Below are 24,517 nucleotides of genomic sequence, written 5' to 3'. Positions count from 1 at the left end.
TGGCTCAGCGGGGAGCCTGCTTCTCCCTCTCCCTCTGCCTCTCTCCCTGCTCATGCTCTCTCTCTCTCTGTGTCTCTGTGTCTCAAGTGAATAAATAAAATCTTTAAAAAAAAAAAAAAACTAATGATGTACCGTATGGTGACTAACATAACATGATAAAATTAAAATGTATTCTTTTAAAAAAAAGAAAATTGTTACAGGAGAATATTTAATGACGTGGGGAAATGTTTCCAATACATTTTATGTACAGGAACTAAATTATAAAATAAACGTGCTGTATGAATCCAATAGTAAATATAAATGCAAATATAAATTAAATTATAAATAAAATAAAATAAAAGGAATCAACTTGAAAATATATCCAAACATACACATTCAACACCAAAATACCAATGACCAATGAAAGGGTCCCATTCATTTTTGTGTCCTTTTTTGTATTTTGTCATGTTTCCTTATTTCTGAAACTGTACAAGATCAAATAAATATCCTTTTAAATAGAGAAAAATGGGCCCACTGAGGTCAGCCCGGGCAGCTGCACCCCCACGTCTTCCATGGAGGCCCCAGTTGTCCTGTTACATTTCCTGTGCATCTGTACCTTGCCACAGGCTCATACTGCCCAACTCTCTCCCCCCAGCTATCTCCAAACCCTAGAGCGTGCCCTGGAGGCTGGAGACATGGTGTTGATCGAAAACCTAGAAGAGTCCGTTGATCCTGTTCTGGGACCCCTGCTTGGGAGAGAGGTCATCAAGAAAGGACGGTAAGACTCCGCCATGTCGCTGATCCTTCCTGAGGAGCAGGCTCCCAGAAACGTGAGCAGATCTGCTCTTCCCTGAGCATCCTCTCCTCAACTCCTGCCACCGGCTTCCTGCAGCACGCACACCTTTCTCACTTCCGCAGAGGGAATACTTAGCTGCCCTTGACTCGTAGAGAAAGTTTCCTGCAATAACTGCTCCCATCAGTCACGTCCTCCTTGACTTCCTCCTACATGGGAACAGTGCACTCTTTTGGAGGAATTCTAGAAAGGAAGTGGTCAAAATGCAGACTGCCTTGTAAGCGTGAGCATTTTATCCAAGCTAGACTCCTGGGTTCTGAGAACTCAGCGCTCTGGCCCTTTGATGAGCCCCTGTTGCTTTGGGGGCTGGCAAGTGATCAAGGCTTAGCAAGTGTCTGGCAGAAGGGAGAGGGTGAGAGAGGATGAAGGACAATAGGCACATAGGAGAGAGAGCATTATCATGGAGGGTTGCTTTACCCACTGCCCAGGCCATAAATTGCCTTTCCGTGTCCTTAGGATGTGCTCATTTGCTGAATTAACCATTGCCACCCATAGTTCTCCGTCAGCCATGAAAAAAAGGACGCCCTATTTTTGCAAGCCTATCAAGCACCTTTGTGCGAACTGATGGTGTCCTTTTCTGTAAACACTTTACTGCCATCTGCTGGGAAAGTTTCATAATGTACCAACCTACTTGGACTACTGTGGGAATGGCTCTCCCAACAGCCATGCACGTCAAATCAAACATGGCGGCCGCGGGAGAAAGTCTCTCACCCTCCACTCCCATGCCCCACATGAAGGCAAACAAGGATCTCAGGGCTCAATCTAGACATGCTTGGGAGGAATCCGAATGTGGCAATATTGCTTGCCACGATCTCACAGAAAAACATCTAGAATTCTGTCACTGAACCGATTCTCATGGGAAAACAACCCACCTTCACATGACCCTTCGTGTTCCAGATTCATTAAAATTGGAGACAAAGAGTGTGAATACAATCCCAGGTTCCGGCTCATCCTTCACACCAAGCTAGCCAATCCTCACTACCAGCCCGAACTGCAGGCTCAGGCCACCCTGATCAACTTCACGGTGACCAGGGACGGCCTGGAGGACCAGCTGCTGGCCGCTGTGGTCAGCATGGAGAGGCCGGACCTGGAGCAGCTGAAGGTACGTGGGGTATCCACCAAGGAAGGGAGGATGAAAATGCCCGGCCACGAGACCCTGCTCCCCATTTTGGGTGAGGTGTGGGGGCTGCTTTTCCTGGAGCTGAGCAGCATGGTTCTTTGCTAGACTTTGGGGGGTGGTGGGGTCTGGCCATCACCATTTAGCTGCCTGAATGTCCAGTTGGGAAACAGAGACTGGAGCAAGATGAAGAACAGAGAGGCCAAAGACAGCTGGGAGACCAGACACTCTTGTCACCAAGAGCAGAGCCTGGCCCAGGGTTGTGAACGTGCTTGGGCCCACACATGAGTCCAGAAGTAACCACCATGTGAGGAGAGTGTCTTAGTCAACTTAGGCTGCTATAACAAAATACCACGGACTGGGGGACCATGTTCCCACCCTCACAGAGCTTATAGTCTAGTGGAGGAACACAGAAAATAAATAGCGTAGACAAATAATGTCATTCGAGGTAATGACAAGACTTTCCAAGAAAATAAAGTAGCGTGATATTAAAAAGCCAAGGGGCTAACTTAAACCAGGAAGGTGGGGCGCCTGGGTGGCTCAGTCGGTGAAGCGTCTGCCTTCAGCTCAGGTCATGATCCCTGTGTCCTGGGATCGAGTCCTGTATTGGACTCCCTGCTCAACGGGGAGTCTGCTGCTCCCTATCCCTCTGCCTTTCCCCTTGCTTGTGTTCTCTTTCTTTCTGTCAGATAAATAAAATATTTTAAAAAAGAAGAAGAAGCTAAACTAGCCCAAAGTCACATGACTAATAAATGGTGCATTTGGGATTCAGTTCATCTGCTTGTCTGTTCTCATGCTGTCCTGTCTCCCGCTTCATCCATCTGAAGGAAGAAACTTGACCCCGTAGCATTTATTTATTCAGGATGCTCAGGGCTTCCCCATCTGACTCTGCCTTACTTGATGTTTGCAGTCAGATCTCACGAAGCAGCAGAATGGGTTCAAAATCACCCTGAAGACGTTAGAAGACAACCTGCTATCTCGCCTGTCCTCAGCATCTGGGAACTTCCTGGGGGACACGGCTTTAGTGGAGAACCTGGAGACCACCAAGCAGACAGCCGCCGAAGTTGAGAAGAAGGTAAAACTGCCCTGTCGGCCAAGGTTGGGCGGCAAGGCCCTCCTCCCAGCCCCTGAGTCCCGAGATTTTGGGAAAAAAAACACAAAGTCAGAATTCCCAAGTACTTTTTCCATGTTTCCAAATTCCTTCTAGAAAGTCCAGCGAGGCGGGATTCCTGAGTCGACCAGCTCACACCCCGTGTTAGGGAGTTCCCACCTTCTGGGAGGTGCGTTTGACAACTCAACTCCATGGAAGTCTGATGAGCATTAAGTCTGTGCCCAGCCTCGTCTTCCATGCGGGGGATGGTAGCTCAGACTTCATCCTCAGCCAGTGTGTGCGGTTGCCCCGAAGCTAAGGAGTCCCACTGCTGTGAGCATTGGCTGGTTCGGCATGATTGCACTCTGAGAAAACCCACCAGCCTGCAAAAATCTCACAAGTCCAATTGCCATGAGGGAATTTCAGTGAATTCTCAGGAAGCTCAGCTCTTAAAAACGGTTGTCATCCTGGGAGATGATGCAGTATATAGCTTCCTTCCTTTATCCCACAATGTTTGGAAGGCTTTTATTTCCCCTGTGGGGGACTGGAAGACAGGACTTGAGGGTGTCTGAGCCTCTCACCCTTTGTGGGCAGGCTGTTGTCCTATGCAGGCTCAACAACATTCCCAGCCCTGCTCCCGGATCAGAGGAGCAATCAAGACCCTGGTTCTGAGCAGGATACTGCTCAGTACTGTAACAGCACACCTTTGAGGGAATACACTCTGTCAGATTATTGGAACTTCTCCAAATATCAAAGCCTCTGTTCCAGGTAGGGACAGGGTAGGAAAAATGAAAAGTAATGATGGGGGCAGGTAGACCAGCTCATGCCCACTCTGGGATAACAGACAATTGAGGTTGGAGGGAGAGACACTAAGAGCAGGGATTTCCAGCCTCGCATCGTCTCCGTGGCCAATATGTGACCACTAGGTTTTACTGCTGGTTCTCTGTGGCCTCCATATCTCTAGATAGGATGGTGCAGAGTTTGTACAATAATTATGTAGAAGTTCCACTGTCTTGGGCAAGAGAGATGGGGGGGTGGACAGAACCCAACTCACATATGGTTATATATGGATAAAAGTTTTAGGGGCACCTGGGTGGCTCAGTCGGTTAAGCATCTGCCTTCGGCTCAGGTCATGATCCCGGGGTCCTATGATTGAGTCCCAAATCAGGCTCCCTGCTCAGCGGGGAGCCTGCTTCTCTCTCTGCCTCTACTGCTCCCCCTGCTCATGCTCGCTCTCTCTCTCCCTCTGTCAAATAAATAAATAAAATCTTAAAAAAAAGTTTTAGTCAAGGAAATGTCTCAGGTTCTAGGAATAAACACCTAGATAGGTAAAGGTGCCAATATCTAAAAGATGGGAGCAGAAATGGATTTAGGGATGAGAAGAAATTATTATTTTAGTTTGTGTTGTGTTGAGTTTGGAGTGCCTCTGGGCCATTCACACAGGTCTGTCCCATGGGTTTTTGGATATCTGATCTTGGCTGGTGATAAAGTGCTGACAGTCATCAACAAGTAGTTGGTCATTGAAACCAGGAGTGGATGAAGTCACTGGGGATATGTGTGCACAATGATGAGACTGGAAGTAGAGCATGGAAGAAGACTAATACATATTAAGAGAAATTCAGAAGATGTAAACTGTGGAATAGAGCAGAGAGATGGGAGGAAAAGCAGGGAAAATATGAGATTGTGAGAGAAAACATTTCAAGAAGGCAGGCCAGTGGTGTTGAATGATGCTGAGGACTCAAATAAGATATGGCTGAGATGTGGCCACTGAACTTTGCAAAAAGGAGTCATCAGTGATCTTGGGGAGAATGATTTCCATGAAAGCAGAAGCCAGACTACATTAGAATGAGAGCAAATGGGAGCTGAGAAAGGGAAAGTGAGTATAAATAACCCTTTAAAGAAGCCAAACTTTGAAATGGGAGAGAAAGGATTGTAACTTAAGAAGGACATGGATCCCCTGAGATGGGAGAGACTGAGTGTACTAAGATCCTGGCCAGGAGTTGGGAGGATGCATGGATTATAAAGGAAGAGCAGTAGGCAAGAAGAGAAGGTAAATTTACAGGAAGAAGAAGAAATGATTAGTACAGTGGGGTACATAAGAAAGGGGAAATGCCATTCAGGTCACAGATGGTGAGCTTCTCTTTAGAAAGATGGAGAGGGGCACCTGGGTGGCTCAGTCAGGGAAGCATCTGTCTTTGGCTCAGGTTATGATCTCGGGGTCCTGGGATGGAGTCCTACATCAGGCTCCCTGCTCAGCAGGGAGTATGCTTCTCCCTCTGCCTGCCCTGCCCCTCCCCCCTGCTCATGCACTCTCTCTCTCTCTTAAATAAATAAAATCTTTTAAAAATTAAATAGAAAGATGGAGAGCTAGCTCCAATGTGATAGGGGCTGGGGACAAACAGGAGCCTAGAAATGAGATCCATGATCCATGGATCCATGTAGGCAACTGAGCTAGGGAGAGAGAGACTTAAAGGAATCAGGAGAGGAAGAAATGAAGGAGAGTCTTTCCTGTTGGTCTTTATATAAATGGGGAGAGCCGTGTCATGTTCACCTGCTGGGAGTAAAGGAGTGGTGGTGAGGTAGGTAGGTTGGGGAGCAGAGTAAAAGTTTGCAATGGCTGAAATAGGAATGAAAGGTGACTCAGGAAACACAGTTAATGGACAGCATTAAGAACCCAGGTGAGCTTGAAACGTATGAATCTCAGAACGCCATTCTGAATAATTGTATGATTTTTGTTCAGTCCAGCCTCTTCTGAGAATCTATGTCTTCAATTACTGAATTTAACTGATTTACATTTATTAACATTATTGATAGAGTGAATTTCTTCCTACCATCTTAATTTGTGTTTTCTAGCCACCACGCTTAGTTTTTCCTCCTTCCTTTTTCTTTATTCTCCTCTCTATCCTTTGCTGATTTTGAAGTTATTTACTTTGGTTTTTTTTTTATTATGCTATGTTAATCACAATTCACGATTCATTATTTGCATATAACACCCAGTGCTCCATGCAGAATGTGCCCTCTTTAATACCCATCACCAGACTAACCCATCCTTACCCCCCCCCCAGAACCCTCAGTTTGTTTTTCAGAGTCCATCGTCTCTCATGGTTCGTCTCCCCCTCCGACTTACTCCCCTTCATTCTTCCCCTCCTGCTATCTTCTTCTTCTTCTTCTTCTTTTTTTTTTTTACATATAATGTATTATTTGTTTCAGAGGTACAGATTTTGATTCAACAATCTTGCACAATTGTTTTATTTTATTGATGAATCTTATTTCATTTATATGTGAAATTATATTTCATTTTATATGCGACTTAACAATATATATATTGACTTAACAAGGTCTAATATAAAGTGATATATCTAGCCTCTTCCAAACAATATAAGGACTTTAGAATACTTTGATCATCCTTTTCCATCTTCTGTTACTGTTTTATATTTTAGTTCTACCTACTATTCCCAAGGTGGCCATTTTTTATGGCCTTTGTTATTTAGATGAACCATATATTTAAGAAATTCTCAGACCTTGTTTCTTCCTTTTGGATTCAATCATTTTCTAACCGAAGCAAATAATTATTTCTTCAAGGGCCTGTGGATAGTAAATTCTCTTTGATGATGATGAGCTCTGGTCTTTCATCGATTTTGGAAAATTCTCAACTATTATAGCTCCAACTGTTGCTTCTCTCTATTCTCTACTTCCCTCTGTTAGATGTATTTTGAATCTTCTCATTCTGTCTGCCAACTCTCACAACGTCTTATATATTTTTCATCTTTTTTTTCTCTCTGAGCTGCTTCTGTTGCAGTTTCCTCAGATCCGTCTTCTGGTTCGCTTATTCTCTTTCCAATGCTAGTCCATTATTTAACCTGTGCACTGCTTTTTCATTTAAATAACTGAATTCTTATTTTTAGAAGTCCTAGTTAGTTCTATGTTTTCTCTCACGCAATATGTCTTCCTACTTACAATGTCCTGATTTTACGCTTTCTTTCATCTCTACTGCTTTTTTTTTGCTTTAAATTTTTATTGTTATGTTAATAACCATACATTACATCATTAGTTTTTGATGTAGTGTTCCATGATTCATTGTTTGTGTATAACACCCAGTGCTCCACACAGAACGTGCCCTCTTTAATACCCATCACCAGGCTACCCATCCCTCCCACCCCCCACCACTCAGCAACACTCAGTTTGTTTCCTGAGATTAAGAATTCCTCATATCAGTGAGGTCATATGATACATGTCTTTCTCTGATTGACTTATTTCACTCAGCATAACACCCTCCACTTCCATCCACGTCGTTGCAAATGGCAAGATCTCATTCTTTTTGATGGCTGCATAATATTCCATTGTGTATATATACCACTTCTTCTTTATCCATTCATCTGTCGATGGACATCTTGGCTCTTTCCACAGTTTGGCTATTGTGGACATTGCTGCTATAAACATCGGGATGCACGTACCCCTTCGGATCCCTACATTTGTATCTTTGTGGTAAATACCCAGTAGTGCAATTGCTATATCGTAGGGTAGCTCTATTTTCAACTGTTTGAGGAACCTCCATACTGTTTTCCAGAGTGGCTGCACCAGCTTGCATTCCCACCAACAGTGTAGGAGAGTTCCCCTTTCTCCACATCCCCGCCAGCATCTGTCGTTTCCTGACTTGTTCATTTTAGCCATTCTGACTGGTGTGAGGCAGTATCTCACGGAGGTTTTGATTTGGATTTCCCGGATGCCGAGCGATGTGGAGCACTTTTTCATGTGTCTGTTGGCCATGTGGATGTCTTCTTTGGAAAAATGTCTGTTCATGTCTTCTGCCCATTTCTTGATTGGATTATTTGTTCTTTGGGTGTTGAGTTTGATAAGTTCTTTATAGATTTTATATACTAGCCCTTTATCTGATATGTCATTTGCAAATATTTTTTCTCCCATTCTGTCGGTTGCTTTTGGTTTTGTGGACTGTTTCTTTTGCTGTGCAAAAGCTTTTTATATTGATGAAATCCCAATAGTTCATTTTTGCCCTTGCTTCCCTTGCCTTTGGCGATGTTTCTCGGAAGAAGTTGCTGCGGCTGAGGTCAAAGAGGATGCTGCCTGTGTTCTCCCTTAGGATGTTGATGGACTCCTGTCTCAGGTTTAGGTCTTTCAACCATTTGGGGTCTATTTTTGTGTGTGGTGTAAGGAAATGGTCCAGTTTCATTCTTCTGCATGTGGCTGTCCAATTTTCCCAACACCATTTGTTGAAGAAACTGCCTTTTTTCCATTGGACATTCTTTCCTGCTTTGTCAAAGATGAGTTGACCATAGAGTTGAGGGGCCATTTCTGGGCTCTCGATTCTGTTCCATTGATCTATGTGTCTGTTTTTGTGCCAGTACCATACTGTCTTGCTGATGACAGCTTTGTAATAGAGCTGGAAGTCCGGAATTGTGATGCCGCGAGCTTTGCTTTTCTTTTTCAACATTCCTCTGGCTATTCGGGGTCTCTTCTGGTTCCATACAAATTTTAGGATTCTTTGTTCCATTTCTTTGAAAAAAGTGGGTGGTATTTTGATGGGGATTGCATTGAATGTGTAGATTGCTCTAGGTCGCACTGACATCTTCACAGTGTTTGTTCTTCCAATCCATGAGCATGGAACGTTTTTCCATTTCTTTGTGTCTTCCTCAATTTCTTTCATGAGTATTTTATAGTTTTCTGAGTACAGATCCTTTGCCTCTTTGCTTAAATTTATTCCTAGGTATCTTATGGTTTGGGGTGCAATTGTAAATGGGATCGACTCCTTGATTTGTCTCTCTTCTGTCTTGTTGTTGGTGTATAGGAATGCCACTGATCTCTGTGCATTGATTTTATATCCTGCGACTTTACTGAATGCCTGTATGAGTTCTGGCAGTTTTGGGGTGGAGTCTTTTGGGTTTTCCACATACAGTATCATATCATCTGCAAAGAGTGAGAGTTTGACTTCTTCCTTGCCGATTTGGATGCCTTTGATTTCTTTTTGTTGTCTGATTGCTGTGGCTAGGACTTCTAATACTATGTTGAATAGCAGTGGTGAGAGTGGACATCCCTGCCGTGTTCTTGACCTTAGGGGAAAAGCTCTCAGCTTTTCCCCATTGAGAATGATATTCGCTGTAGGTTTTTCATAGATGGCTCTTATGATATTGAGGTATGTACCCTCTATCCCTATACTCTAAAGTGTTTTGATCAAGAAAGGATGCTGTACTTTGTCAAATGCTTTTTCTGCATCTATTCAGAGGATCATATGATTCTTGTTCTTTCTTTTGTTAATGTATTGTATCACGTTGATTGATTTGCGGATGTTGACCCAGCCTTGCAGCCCAGGGATAAATCCCACTTGGTCCTGGTGAAGAATCCTTTTAATGTACTGTTGGATCCTATTGGCTAGTATTTTGGTGAGAATTTTTGCATCCATGTTCATCAAGGATATTGGTCTGTCATTCTCCTTTTTGATGGGGTCTTTGTCTGGTTTGGGGATCAAGGTAATGGTGGCCTCATAAAATGAGTTTGGAAGTTTTCCTTCCATTTCTGTTTTTTGGAACAGTTTCAGGGGAATAGGTATTAATTCTTCTTTTAATGTCTGATAGAATTCCCCTGGGAAGCCCTGGGCTTTTGTTTGTTGGGAGATTTTTGATGACTGCTTCAATTTCCTTAGTGGTTATAGGTCTGTTCAGGTTTTCTATTTCTTCCTGGTTCAGTTTTGGTAGTTGATACATCTCTAGGAATGCACCCATTTCTTCCAGGTTATCTAATTTGCTGGCATAGAGTTGCTCATAATATGTTCTTATAATTGTTTGTATTTCTTTGGTGTTGGTGGTGATCTCTCCTCTTTCATTCATGATTTTGTTGATTTGGGTCATTTCTCTTTTCTTTTTGATAAGTCTGGCCAGGGATTGATCAATCTTGTTAATTCTTTCAAAGAACCAGCTCCTAGTTTCGTTGATCTGTTCTACAATTCTTTTGGTTTCTAGTTCATTGATTTCTGCTCTGATCTTTATGATTTCTCTTCTCCTGCTGGGTTTAGGCTTTATTTGCTGTTCTTTCTCCAGCTCCTTTAGGTGTAGGGTTAGGTTGTATATTTGAGACCTTTCTTGTTTCTTGAGAAAGGCTTGTATTGCCATATACTTTCCTCTCAGGACTGCCTTTGCTGTATCCCAAAGATTTTGAACAGTTGTGTTTTCATTTTCATTGGTTTCCATGAATTTTTTTTAATTCTTCTTTAATTTCCTGGTTGACCCATTCATTCTTTAGTAGGATGCTCTTTAGCCTCCATGTATTTGAGTCCTTTTCGACTTTCCTCTTGTGATTGAGTTCTGGGTTCAAAGCATTGTGGTCTGAAAATATGCAGGGAATAATCCCAATCTTTTGGTACCGGTTGAGAGCTGATTTGTGACCTAGGATGTGCTCAATTCTGGAGAATGTTCCATGGGCACTAGAGAGGAATGTGTATTCCGTTGCTTTGGGATGGAATGCTCTGAATATGTCTGTGAAGTCCATTTGGTCCAGTGTGTCATTTAAAGTCTTTATTTCCTTGTTGATCTTTTGCTTAGATGATCTGTCCATTTCAGTGTGGGGGGTGTTAAAGTCCCCCACTATTATTGTATTGTTGTCAATGTGTTTCTTTGCTTTTGTTATTAATTGCCTTATAAAATTGGCTGCTCCCATGTTAGGGGCATAGATATATACGATTGTTAGATCTTGTTGGATCAACCCTTTAAGTAGGATATAGTGTCCTTCTTCATCTCTTACTACAGTCTTGGTTTTAACATCTAATTTGCCTGATATAAGGATTGCCACCCCAGCTTTCTTTTGGTGTCCATTAGCATGGTAAATGGTTTTCCACCTCCTCTCTTTCAATCTGGGGGTGTCTTTGGGTCTAAAATGAGTCTCCTGCAGACAGCATATTGATGGGTCTTGTTTTTTAATCCAATCTGATAGCCTGTGTCTTTGGATTGGGGCATTTAGCCCATTTACATTCAGGGTAACTATTGAAAGGTATGAATTTAGTGCCATGGTGTTGTCTGTAGGTGATGTTACTGTATATTGTTTGCGTTCCTTTCTGATCTATGCTGCTTTTAGGCTCTCTCTTTGCTTAGAGGACCCCTTTCAATATTTCTTGCAGGGCTGGTTTCATGTTTGCAAATTCCTTTGGGTTTTGTTTGTCCTGGAAGATTTTTCTCTCTCCTATTTTCAATGACAGCCTAGCTGGATATAGTATTCTTGGCTGCAGATTTTTCTCGTTTAGTGCTCTGAAGATCTCATGCCAGTCCTTTCTGGCCTGCCAGGTCTTTGTGGATAGGTCTGTTGCCAATCTAATGTTTCTACCATTATAGGTTACATATCTCTTCTCCCGAGCTGCTTCGGGATTTTCTCTTTGTCTCTGAAACTCGTAAGTTTTACTATTAGATGTCGGGTGTTGACCTATTTTTATTGATTTTGAGAGGGGTTCTCTGTGCCTCCTGGATTTTGATGCCTGTTTCCTTCCCCACATTAGGGAAGTTCTCTGCTATTATTTGCTCCAATATACCTTCTGCCCCTCTCTCTTTCTTCTTCTTCTGGGATCCCAATTTTTCTAATGTTGTTTCGTCTTATCATATTGCTCATCTCTCGAATTCTGCCCTCGTGATCCTGTAGTTGTTTCTCTCTCTTTTTCTCAGCCGCTTTATTTTCCATCATTTGGTCTTCTATATCATTGATTCTCTCTTCTGCCTCATTTATCCTAGCAGTTAGTGCCCCCATTTTTTATTGCACCTCATTAATAGCCTTTTTGATTTCGACTTGGTTAGATTTAATTTTTTATTTCTCCAGAAAGGGTTTCTCTAATAACTTCCACGCTTTTTTCAAGCCCAGCTAGTATCTTTAAAGTCATGATTCTGAACTCTAGGTCCGACATCATACTAATGTCCGTATTGAGTAGGTCCCTGTCTGATGGTACTACCTCTTGTTCTTTTTGCTGAGGTGATTTTTTTTTGTCTTGTCATTTTGTCCAGAGGAGAATAGATGAATGAGAGAACAAAATGCTAACAGGTTAACAACGTCCCCAGCAAATATACTCTGTACAAATCAGAAAAGACCTGAAACCAGGGGAAAAGAAAGGGAAAGAAAGAAAAAAGAAAGAGAAAGATAAACAAAAGAAAAAGATAAAAATAAAAGCAGAACAATCCAAAAAAAAGAGAATGTGATCAGATATGATCAGGCTAGTGCATAGATCAGTGCCACACACTAGATTTTGGGCGTATTTTGGTCTGTTAGAAAAAAGTGCCTCCTAAAACTTTAATGGAAGAAAGACTTATATATGTACAAAACAAGGGTTGATACAATAAAGGGATGGAAGATGACTGTAGAGATGAAAATTATAAAAGATTTTATAAAAGGAATTGATAAGAAGTTGTTTGAAAAAAGTAAGAAGATTTGAAAAAATAGGGAGAGAATGTGATCAGGCAGGAGACTAGAACAAAGCCATACACTAGTGATTTAGGGTGTATTTTGATCTGTTAGAAGAAACTGTATCTTAAAATTTTAAAGAGAGAACGACTTACATATAAATGCCAAAAATAAGGGTAACTACTATGAAGGGATAAAATATGACTCTAAAAATGAAAAATAAAAAATGTTTTTTTAAAGAAGGGATTGATAAGATTTTGGTTGAAAAAGGGGAAAAGAAAAATTAAAAAAAAACAGTTAAAAAAATTAACTTTGAAAAACTAATGAATCATGGTAAAAAAAAAGCCATGAATTCTATGTGCTGTATTCCCCTAGCGCTGGATTTCTGCCGTTCTCCTTGATCGGTAAACTTGGTCTTGGCTTGCTGGCTGTTCCTGCTGATCTTCTGGGGGAGGGGCCTGTTGCCGTGGTTCCCAAATGTCTTTGCCGGAGGCGGAATTGCCCCAACCTTGTGAGTCCGGGCTAAGCAAGCTGCTCGGGTTTGCTCTCGGGAGCTTTTGTTCCCTGCAAGCTCTTGGTACAGCTTTGGAGGACCAGGGTGAAAATGGTGGCCTCCCAATCTACACCCAGAGGAGCTGAGAACTCGGGGCCCCGCTCCTCAGTGCACCCCCGGAGAAAAGCAGTCAATCACTCCCGTGTCCCCGGTGTCCGGCCGCACTCCGTGCTCACCCTCACACTCGGCCTGTGACCGAGCGTTTCTATCTCTGGCACCCGACCCCGTGTGGAGTCTCCAAACCCAGCAGATCCCCGCCGTGCGCTCCCGCGCTGCTTCTCCCGGGGGAGGGAGGGGAGTCTCCCCGGCTCTGCTGCTTGTTGGGTCCCTGCTGGAGGAGCAGTGGCCCGACTGTCACCGATCACAGTTTATGGCCACCCCGAGCTGAGAGCCCGCGCCTTGGCTCCGTCTCTGCAGCCGGCTTCCCCGCTCTGATACCTGGGAGCTCTGCTGCCCTCAGGCACCCCTGGTCTTTCTGTGACCCCGAGGGTCCTGAGACCACACTGTCCCGCGAGGGTTCCACCCCCCGCTTAGCCACTGGAGCGACGTCCCTCAGTGGAGCTGACTTCTAAAAGTTCTGATTTTGTGCTCCGCGGCTCTAGCACTTGCCAGAAGCGGCCGCCAGAGGCCCCCTCCCCTGCCGTCTGTCCTCCCGATCGCTTCTCGGATTCACTTCCCCGCACGTCCTACCTTCCAGTAAGTGGTTGCTTCTCTGTTCAGAGAGTTGTTGCTACTCTCTTCTTCGGTCTCCTGTTGAGTTCGTAGGTGTTCAGAATGGTTTGATCCCTATTCAGCTCAATTCCTGAGACCAGACGAAATCCAGGTCTCCTACTCCTCCACCATCTTGCTGTGCCCTTCGGATTTAGCGACTTTAATGCTAAGTGAAATAGTCAGATGAAGACAAATACTATATGATCTCACTCATATGTGGAGTTTAAGAAACAAACGAACAAAGAAAAAAGAAGACTCAAAAACAGTCTCTTAACTCTAGAGAAATCACTGATGGTCATCAGAGGTGAGGTGGGTAGGGGGATGGGTGAAATAGTTGATGGGGATTAAGAGTACACTTCTCATGATGAGCACTGGGTGATATATAAAGTTGTGGAATCACTATATTGTAACCTGAAACTAATATGCCCTGAATGTTACTACGCTGGAATTACATTTTTGTTAAAAAAAAAAAGAACGAAAGAGATCCTCTTTGTGAATTTACACATTAACTCTTTCATAAAAATTAAAACAGAAATTTCTATTATGCTGTTTTCTCTGGATTTTCTTTTTTTTTTAAATTTTATTATGTTATGTTAGTCACCATACAGTACATCATTAGTTTTGGATGTGGTGATCCACGATGCATTGTTTTCGTATAACACCCAGTGCTCCATGCAGTCCGTGCCCTCCTTAATACCCATCACCGGGCTTACCAATCCCCAATCCCCCTTCTCCCCGCCCCTCTAGAACCCTGTTTGTTTCTCAGAGTCCATAGTCTCTCATGGTTCATCTCTCCCTCCGATTTCCCTCCCTTCAGTTTTCCCTTCCTTCTCCGAATGTCCTCGACGCTATTCCTTATGTTCAACAAATAAGTGAAACCATATGATAATTGACTTTCTCTGCTTGACTTATTTCACTTAGCATAATCTCCTCCAGTCCCATCCATGTCGACGTAAAAGTTGGGTATTCATCCTTTCTGACAGCTGAGTAATATTCCATTGTATATATGGACCACATCTTCTTTATCCATTCATCTGTTGAAGGGCATCTTGGCTCTTTCCGCAGTTTGGCTATTGCGGACATTGCTGCTATGAACATTGGGGTGCATATGGCCCTTCTTTTTACTACATCTGTGTCTTTGGGGTAAAGACCCAGGAGTGCAATTGCTAGGTCATAGGGTAGCTCTATTTTTAAATTTTTGAGGAGCCTCCACACTGTTTTCCAAAGTGGCTGTCCCAACTTGCATTCCCACCAACAGTGTAAGAGGGTTCCCCTTTCTCCACAACCTCTCCAACATTTGTTGTTTCTTTCCCTGTCCATTTTTGCCATTCTAACTGGTGTAAGGTGGTATCTCAATGTGGTTTTGATTTGAATTTCCCTGATGGCTAATGATGATGAACATTTTTTCATGTGTCTGTTAGCCATTGGTATGTCTTCTTCAGAGAAGTGTCTTTTCATGTCTTTTGCCCATTTTTTGACTTGATTATTTGTTTTTTGGGTGTTGAGTTTGAGAAGTTCTTTATAGATCTTGGATACCAGCCCTTTATCTGTAGTGTCATTTGCAAATATCTTCTCCCATTCTGTGGGTTGCCTCTTTGTTTTGTTGACTGTTTCCTTTGCTGTGCAGAAGCTTTTTATCTTGATGAAGTCCCAAAAGTTCATTTTTGCTTCTGTTTCACTAGTTTTTGGAGATGTATCTTGAAAGAAGTTGCTGTGGCCGATGTCAAAGAGGTTACTGCCTATGTTCTCCTCTAGGATTTTGATGGATTCCTGTCTCACATTGAGGTCTTTCATCCATTTTGAGTTTATCTTTGAGTATGGTGCTAGAGAATGGTCGAGTTTCATTCTTCTGCATGTGGCTGTCCAATTTTCCCAGCACCACTTATTGAAGAGACTGTCTTTTTTCCATTGCATGTTTTTTCCTGCTTTGTTGAAGATTATTTGACCATAGAGTTGAGGGTCCATATCTGGGTTCTCTATTCTGTTCCATTGGTCTATATGTCTGTTTTTGTGCCAGTACCATACTGTCTTGATGATGACAGCTTTGTAATATAGCTTGAAATCGGGCAACTTGATGCCCCCGCTTTGTTTTTCTTTTTCAGCATTTCCTTGGCAATTCGGGTCTTTTCTGATTCCATACAAATTTTAGGATTGTTTATTCTAGCACCTTGAAAAATGTCATTGGAATTTTGATCGGGATGGCATTGAAGGTGTAGATTGCATAGACATTTTAACAATGTTTATTCTTCCGATCCATGAGCATGGAATATTTTTCCATCTTTTTGTGTCGTCTTCAATTTCTTTCATGAGTGTTCTGTAGTTCCTAGAGTATAGATCCTTTACCTCTTTAGTTAGGTTTATTCCGAGGTATCTTATGGGTTTTGGTGCTATTGTAAGTGGAATCGTTTCTCTAATTTCTCTTTCTGCAGTTGCGTTCTTAGTGTATGAGAAAGCAACTGATTTCCGTGCATTGATTTTGTATCCTGCCACATTACTGAATTGCTGTATGGGTTCTAGTAATTTGGGGGTGGAGTCTTTTGGGTTTTCCACACAAAGTATCACGTCATCTGCGAAAAGAGAGTTTGACTTCTTCTTTGCCAATTCGAATACTGTTTATTTCTTTTTGTTGTCTGATTGCTGTTGCTAGGACTTCTAGTACTATGTTGAACAGTAGTGGTGAGAGTGGGCATCCTTGACGTGTTCCTGATCTTAAGGGAAAGGCTCTCAGCTTTTCCCCACTGAGGATGATATTTGCTGTGGGTTTTTCATAGATAGATTTTATGAACTTGAGGAATGTTCCCTCTATCCCTATACTCTGAAGAGTTTTAATCAGGAAAGGATGTTGTATTTTGTCAAATGCTTTTTCTGCATCAATTGAGAGGACCATATGGTTCTTCTCCCTCCTCTTATTAATGTGATCTATCACATTGATTGATTTGCGAATGTTGAACCACCCTTGCATCCCAGGGATAAATCCCACTTGGTCGTGGTGGATGATCCTTTTAATGTATTGTTGGATCCTATTAGCTAGGACTTTGTTGAGGATTTGGAATCCATATTCCTCAGGGATATTGGTCTGAAATTCTCCTTTTTGATGGGGTCTTTGCCTGGTTTGGGGAATAAGGTAATGCTGGCCTCATAGAATGAGTTTGGAAGTTTTCCTTCTGTTTCTATTTTTTGAAACAGCTTCAGTAGAATAGGTATTATTTTTTCTTTGAATGTTTGGTAGAATTCCCCAGGGAATCCATCAGGCCCTAAACTCTTGTTTTTTGGGAGGTTTTTGATCGCTGCTTCAATCTCGTTACTGGTTATTGGCCTATTCAGGTTGTCAATTTCTTCTTGTTTCAGTCTTGGCAGCTTATAGGTTTCCAGGAAGGCGTCCATTTCTGCCAGGTTGCTTAATTTATTGGCATATAGTTGTTGATAATAATTTCTAATAATTGTTTCTATTTCCTTGGTGTTAGTCGTGATCTCTTCCCTTTCATTCGTAACTTTATTAATTTGGGTCCTTTCTCTTTTCTTTTGGATAAGTCTGGCCAGTGGTTTATCGATCTTATTAATTCTTTCAAAGAACCACTTCTAGTTTTGTTGATCTGATCTACTGTGTTTCTGGTTTCTAATTCACTGATCTCTGCTCTAATTTTTATTATTTCTCTTCTAATGCATGGCTTAGGCATTGTTTTTTGCTTTCCCTCGAGTTCTTTAAGGTGTAGAGTTAGTTGGTGAATTCGGGATTTTTCTATTTTTTTGAGTGAGGCTTGGATGGCTATGTATTTCCCCCTTAGGACTGCCTTTGCAGTATCCCATAGGTTTTGGACCAATGTGTTTTCATTCTCATTGATTTCCGTGAATTGTTTAAGTTCTTTGATTTCCTGGTTGACCCAAACATTCTTGAGCAGAGTGGTCTTTAGCTTCCAAGTGTTTGAATTTCTGCCAAATTTTTTCTTGTGATTGAGTTCCAGTTTTAAAGCATTGTGGTCTGAGAATATGCAGGAAATAATCTCCATCTTTTGGTATCAGTTGAGACCTGATTTGTGGTCCAGTACGTGGTCTGTTCTGGAGAAAGTTCCATGTGCGCTCGAGAAGAATGAGTATTCTGTTGTTTTAGGGTGGAATGTTCTGTATATATCTATGAGGTCCATCTGGTCCAGTGTATCATTCAAAGCTCTTGTTTCCTTGTTGATTTTCTGCTTAGATGATCTGTCCATTGCCGAGAGTGGAGTATTGAGGTCTCCTACAATTAACGTATTGTTATCAATATGACTCTTCATTTTGGCTAACAGTTGGCTTATGTAGATGGCTGCTCCCATGTTGGGGGCATAGATATTTATAATTGTTAGATCTTCTTGTTGGATAGACCCTTTAAGAACGATATAGTGTCCTTCTGTGTCTCTAATTACAGACTTTAGTTTAAAATCTAATTTGTCTGATACAAGAATTGGTACCCCAGCTTTCTTTTGAGATCTGCTGGTATGGAAGATGGATCTCCATCCCTTCACTTTCAGTCTGGATGTATCTTTAGGTTCAAAATGAGTCTCTTGTAGACAGCATATGGATGGGTCCTGTCTTTTTACCCAGTCTGCAACCCTGTGCTGTTTTATGGGAGCATTTAGGCCGTTCATGTTGACAGTGATTATTGAAAGATATGAATTAATTGTCATCATGTTGCGTGTGAAGGTGTTGTTTTTATAGATTGTCCCTGTAAATTTCTGTTGTATATCACTCTTGGGGTCTTTCTCCTTTTATAGAACCCCCCTTAATATTTCTTGCAGGGCCGGCTTAGTGGTCACATATTCTTTCAGTTTCTGCTGGTTGTGAAGCTCTGCATCTCTCCATCCATTCTAAATGACAGCCTTGCCAGATAAAGTATTCTTGGCTGCATGTTCTTCTCATTTAGTATCCTGAATATGTCTTGCCAGGCCTTTCTGGCTTGCCCAGGTCTCTGTGGATAGGTCTGACATTATTCTGATGTTCCTCCCTCTGTACAAAAGGAATCTCTTCCCCCTAACTGCCCTTAAGATGGTTTCCTTTGTTCTAAGATTTGTGAGTTTTACTATTACATGCCAGGGTGTTGGGCTGTTTTCCTTGATCTTGGGAGGGGTCCTCTCTGCCTCTAGGATGCAAATGTTTGTTTCATTCCCCAGATTAGGGAAGTTCTCAGCTACGATTTGCTCAAATACATCTTCTAGTCCTCTCTCTCTCTCCACTCCCTCCGGGATTCCAATTATTCTGACATTGGAATGCTTCATGGTGTCACTTATTTCTCTGATTCTATTTTCATGGATTCTGAGTTGTTTTTCCCTGGCCTCCTCTTTTCCCTTTTTATCTATTAAATTGTCTTCCAGGTCACTTATTCGTTCTTCTGCCTCACTTACCCTAGCTGTTAGATTATCTAGATTGGATTGGATCTAGATTGGATCAAGGCTATCTCATTGATAGCACTTTTAAGTTCTGCCATTCAGCTTTCATTTCTGCCCTTAGAGACTCTATGTTGCCATTAATTGATTTCTCCATTCTAGCCATTGTCTTCACAATTGCTAGCCTGAATTCCATCTCTGACATCTTGGTTATATCTGCATGCATTTCTAAATCTGCAGCCTAAGTCATAATCTTTGAGTCTTCTATTTTGGCGGCTCCTCCTCCTAGTCATTCTGTTGATGGGTGTTTGAGGGAATGTATAGAGTCCAAATTATTGACCAGAACCCAAGCAAGATGCACCTGTTTTCTTGGGACCTTAGGGTTGCTGGCCTCTTGTTTTCCCAGCCTGTCTTCTGGGGGAGGGGCCTGCCGCACTGTGACTCAGGCAACCCTGTTTGGGCGGAGTTGCCCTGCCCACCTGTGGCAGGGGCTGGGTTCAGCGGGAATCAGTTTTGGGGGCTTTTGTTCTCTGGCAGCTTTCCCTGGCAGCTTTCTGCATCTCTTCCCCAAGTCAGAGCAGAAGAGACCATGTCCAGCCCTCTGTCTCAGAGCAGATTGCAGTCTGTTCTTCAGTGAGCTCTCCAGGCCACACTGTCTCCGTTTCTGTCCATACTGCTATAAACTGCAGTGTCCTGGGTTGTGCGCCCCTCTGCAGCGCCCCCAGTCCTGCCTCCAGGTTGGGGCACGTCTCTACCCTTTGTGCTTCTAAAACCGCCAGCCACTCCCAGATCGCACGCATGACCCCTCCACTCTGGGTTTCCATCCTGGGGGCTGCCCCAAAGTTCTTCAGTTCTGCTACCGGTCTGTGAGTCTGTGCCCTGTCGCCAGCACTCAAGGCTGTCGCTCACTGGCGGTGGAGGATCCCCACGGACAGGCTCCCTCCCCCTGCCGTTTATCCTCCAAAATCTGCCCCCGGAATCAGGGCTCCCCGCTTCGTACCTCAAAACCAACCGCCTGCGATATTCTGTTTGTAGAGATCCAGATCTTCTTACATCTCAGGCTGGTTTCATGGGTGCTCAGAGTGGTCTGGTAGATATCCAGCTCAATTCCGGGGACCAGTTGAAATAGGGTCCCCTACTCCTCCACCATCTTTTCTTCCTCTCTTCACTGGATTTTCACTGCCTGGAATTCTGGTTTGTTTTCAAGTACTATATATGTAAATATATATATATATATACACATACATACATACATAAGTTTATTTATTTTCAAGTTATATATATTTTTTCCATGAAATCTTTCTCATTTGAAATGGAGCTCAGAAGCTTGCATGGCCCACACTTCCCAGCTGGAAGAGCTAGCACTCTCACCCTCATGAAAGATGGAGTATGTCGCCTCCTTTCTCACTGAAGCACTACTAAAAAAATACCACAGCATGGAGCACTTGGGTGGCTCAGTCAGTTAAGGGTCCAACTCTCGATTTCGGCTCAGGTCATGATCCCAGGGTCATGAGATTGAGCCCCACGTCAGGCTCCACACTGGGTGTGGAGCCTGCTTAAGATTCTCTCTCTCCTTCTGCCCCTTCCCCCATGCACATATGCACAAGCACATGTGTGTTCTCTTTCTCCAAAATATTAATTAATTAATTAATTAATTAACATGGCAGCTTCCTAACCTTCTGGCTGCCATCCCCACCCAGACCCATCCCTCCCTCCGCACATAGACACGTCTATTGACACAGAGAGGCCAGGCTGATGGGTTGGTTAGAACAATGGACCACTGTTTCCCTCCTTAACAGGTCCAAGAGGCCAAGGTGACAGAAGTGAAAATCAATGAGGCCCGAGAGCACTACCGGCCAGCAGCTGCCCGAGCCTCTCTGCTCTACTTCATCATGAATGACCTCAGCAAGATCCACCCGATGTACCAGTTTTCTCTCAAGGTGACTTACACCTGCAGTTTTTTGCATAATCATCGTAATATAGCCACCACAACTCTCTGTGAGAGCTTATCTGTGGGCTTCATTAGCTAGGGCAGGTCTTCCAGATCAAGTCTGGGAAGACAGCTACAGTGCCTTCAGACCAGCATTACAATCTTCATCTCTTTAATTGGGTCATTCAGGACTCACGGGTTACTTCGGCTGGAACAGAAGATGGCTGACTCACTCAGTGAGCACAGATGACGTGGTGGGTGCTGAGCTTACTGATTGCGGGGAGGAGGACCAAGAAATATCAGAAGTGACCCCTGCCCCCAAAGATCTTAAAATATGATAGAGGGACAACCAAAGGTGCATGTCATTCATACCAGTTAAAGACCAAAGCAGGCAATAATCGCAGCCCATCCTTAAGTGACTTGTCTTATTACCCTAATATCCTCAAAGCTACTGCTTTATGGTTGCTGAAATATTTCTAAACCAAAGACGTTAGCAAATTGTAAGTGCTGACTAAACTTAACTTACTAATGAAAAAATAAAGCCCTATAAATTTTAAGCAAGTCGCTAAAAGTCTATCTTTCTCCCCTAGGGTATTCACGGAAATACCACAGTTGAAGTGGCAACAGGGGTAGTGGGGTATTTCTGAACAACCTCCTTGTTTGACTTAACGGAGGAGAGACACACACACTTACACCCTCATACACACACTCAGAGCACACAGCTTACTCTGGGAAGGTAAACTGCCATATGGGGGGCCACGCTGTGGGGATGGAGGTGAGCCGGTGAGAAATCAGAATGTCTCCAGGACCTGGAGCTCATTAAATTGCAGGTGGCGTTTAACCATTTCCATGTCCCCTTCCCTCAACTCAGGGTCTCTGCAGATTACATGAAATGTGTTTATAATATTTTATGGTTTGGGGCACCTGGGTGGCTCAGCCAGTTAAGCATCTGACTCTTGATTTCAGCTCAGGTCATAATCTCAGGGTCATGAGATCGAGTCCCACACGAGGCTCCACGCTGGGTGTGGAACCTGCTTAAGATGCTCTCTCTCTCCCTCTGCCCCTCCCACCCCTCTAAAAAATTAATAATATTTTATGTTTTTAAAAGAAATACTTAACCTTGTATTCAGGTCAAAGCAACAGATGAAAGAATTATGAAATATTTTAAGACAGTATGAAAATTAGCATGATAAGCCTCATAACTGCAAGATTGCTCCCTAGTTCTGAGAGTAGTTGAAAAGAAATTAAATGAAACCCATGAAAATATGTGTTCCCAAAGATGTTGTAAGTTGTTTTGCAGCAATAGCATCCTGGTAGAGGCTTGTTTCATCATTGGAAGTGCTATTTGGGGGAGGAGGGCATTTTGGGGCCCCATACTGTTGTTAAGAATCGCCAACCAGCTTGGTCATTGAACTCATATTTAAATGCTTAATGATAAGGCGATGAAATGTCTTCAGAGGCACCAAAACAACAGTACACTTCGAAGCCTTGTGTGATTTGACGAAAAACCAGCCACAGGAGTCTCTGTGGTCTTGGCTTTGGTCTGAGGTTGGACTCGATATTTGTTGTTCCAGAGAAAGGAGAGGCATTCTCAGAGCAGGGGCCGCACATCCCAGTCCTCTAAATTGTTTTGAGCAGGAATATATTCACATGTGTCTATTTGCTTTCATACAAGCAAAAACTCTTCAAGAGCCAGTCGTGAACAAGCTTGGAAGTTCATAACATGGTTAAGATGAAACCCATGTGATTGTCATTTTTCTTCAAAACTCAGCCCAAGGCAAGGAGAGGGGTTAATGAGACTTCACTTGCCAGGTGCTCAGGGTGTCCTGAGAAGGACAGCACCTTTCTGAGGTTCCCTGTGGGACCCAGCTGCAGGAATGAGGTTTCTCAAAGAGACAGGGAAGGGAAGAATCACGTAGAAGCAAAGAGCACAGAGCTGAAGGCCTGTTGACCTGTTTTCAGAGGGCTTTTCATATACCTTTCTTGGGTGTGAAGATTTAAAAGTGAGGAGATTTCATACAAACCCAAATTTCTGGCTTCCCATGAAAGCGTGTAAGATTTGGCAACACTGAGCTTGCGCTCCACGCAGGGCACGTATTTGCCAGAGCTAAGGGATGGCTGCTCCCAGATGGGCTTGTGCCTCCCTGTGACCATGTTCTTTCCCCCCCTCCCAATTTGGTCTTACACACCCAGTCCCTGGAGGCATTTGAGTTTGAGATCCCTGGTCTGGAGCATCTCTCATGCTCTGCCTAAGCTCTTCAGGGCACTAGTGTGACACAGTCATTCATTAACAGATCTTTCCAGTGACTTCCATACATGAAGAGCTGGGCTGGATTCTAGGGAAGAGAAGAAAGTTGCTGAGACCTGATCTCAGTGTGCCCACAATCTGATAAATGACAAGATGAAACATATCTAAGGTACAAGGCAATGGACAAGGGCCCTGGAAGGGCAACAAGGTGGACTTAACATAAGACTTACCATAAGACTGTGTGTGCAGCAGACGACCTCCAAGAGGGGTCGTGCAAATGGAAGTCAGCCTGGTGCCGGGCTCTGCAGACACTGGAAGTGAGAGCAGGACAAGGAGTCCTTTTTAGGATGAAAAGGAAAAGCAAGCCAGAGTTAGTGGAGTGTAAAGAAAATGCTGAGTGTAAAAGAAACAGTCCACAAAACCAAAAGACAACCGACAGAATGGGAGAAAATATTTGCAAAAGACATATCAGATAAAGGGCTAGTATATAAAATCTATAAAGAACTTATCAAACTCAACACCCAAAGAATAAATAATCCAATCAAGAAATGGGCAGAAGACATGAACAGACATTTTTCCAAAGAAGACATCCACATGGCCAACAGACACATGAAAAAGTGCTCCACATCCCTCGGCATCAGGGAAATCCAAATCAAAACCTCAATGAGATACAACCTCACACCCGTCAGAATGGCTAAAATTAACAAGTCAGGAAACGACAGATGCTGGCGGGGATGTGGAGAAAGGGGAACCCTCCTACACTGTTGGTGGGAATGCAAGCTGGTGCAACCACTCTGGAAAACAGTATGGAGGTTCCTCAAACAGTTGAAAATAGAGCTACCCTACGATCCAGCAATTGCACTACTGGGTATTTACCCCAAAGATACAAATGTGGGGATCCGAAGGGGTACGTGCACCCCGATGTTTATAGCAGCAATGTCCACAATAGCCAAACTGTGGAAAGAGCCAAGATGTCCATCGACAGATGAATGGATAAAGAAGAAGTGGTATATATACAGAATGGAATATTATGCAGCCATCAAAAGGAATGAGATCTTGCCATTTGCAACGAGGTGGATGGAACTGGAGGGTGTTATGCTGAGTGAAATAAGTCAATCAGAGAAAGACATGTATCATATGACCTCGCTGATAGGAGGAATTTTTAACCTCAGGAAACAAACTGAGGGTTGCTGGAGTGGTGGGGGGTGGGAGGGATGGGGTGGCTGGGTGACAGACATTGGGGAGGGTATGTACTATGGTGAGCGCTGTGAATTGTGCAAGACTGTTGAATCACA

The 24,517-nt window shown here is 43.2% G+C and overlaps 1 protein-coding gene across 1 annotated transcript in view; it reads left to right on the top strand.

Annotated features, from left to right (window-relative positions):
- DNAH9 (dynein axonemal heavy chain 9) overlaps window positions 1–24,517 on the top strand; it is a 371,410-nt gene that overhangs the window by 269,985 nt on the left and 76,908 nt on the right. The window contains exons 54-57 of the mRNA XM_088027042.1: window positions 635–757; window positions 1,730–1,934; window positions 2,860–3,024; window positions 20,844–20,984. Coding sequence (XP_087883168.1) covers window positions 635–757; window positions 1,730–1,934; window positions 2,860–3,024; window positions 20,844–20,984 — 634 coding nt within the window. The remainder of the gene's footprint in view (window positions 1–634; window positions 758–1,729; window positions 1,935–2,859; window positions 3,025–20,843; window positions 20,985–24,517) is intronic.

The sequence above is a fragment of the Eumetopias jubatus genome, unplaced genomic scaffold, assembly GCF_037043125.1.
Source record: "Eumetopias jubatus isolate StellerSeaLion01/CBP00866 unplaced genomic scaffold, mEumJub1_p1.0 scaffold_10, whole genome shotgun sequence".
Classification (NCBI taxonomy): Eukaryota; Metazoa; Chordata; class Mammalia; order Carnivora; family Otariidae; genus Eumetopias; species Eumetopias jubatus.
Note: the sequence above shows the minus strand (reverse complement) of the source record. Positions and strands in the feature narration are given on the sequence as shown.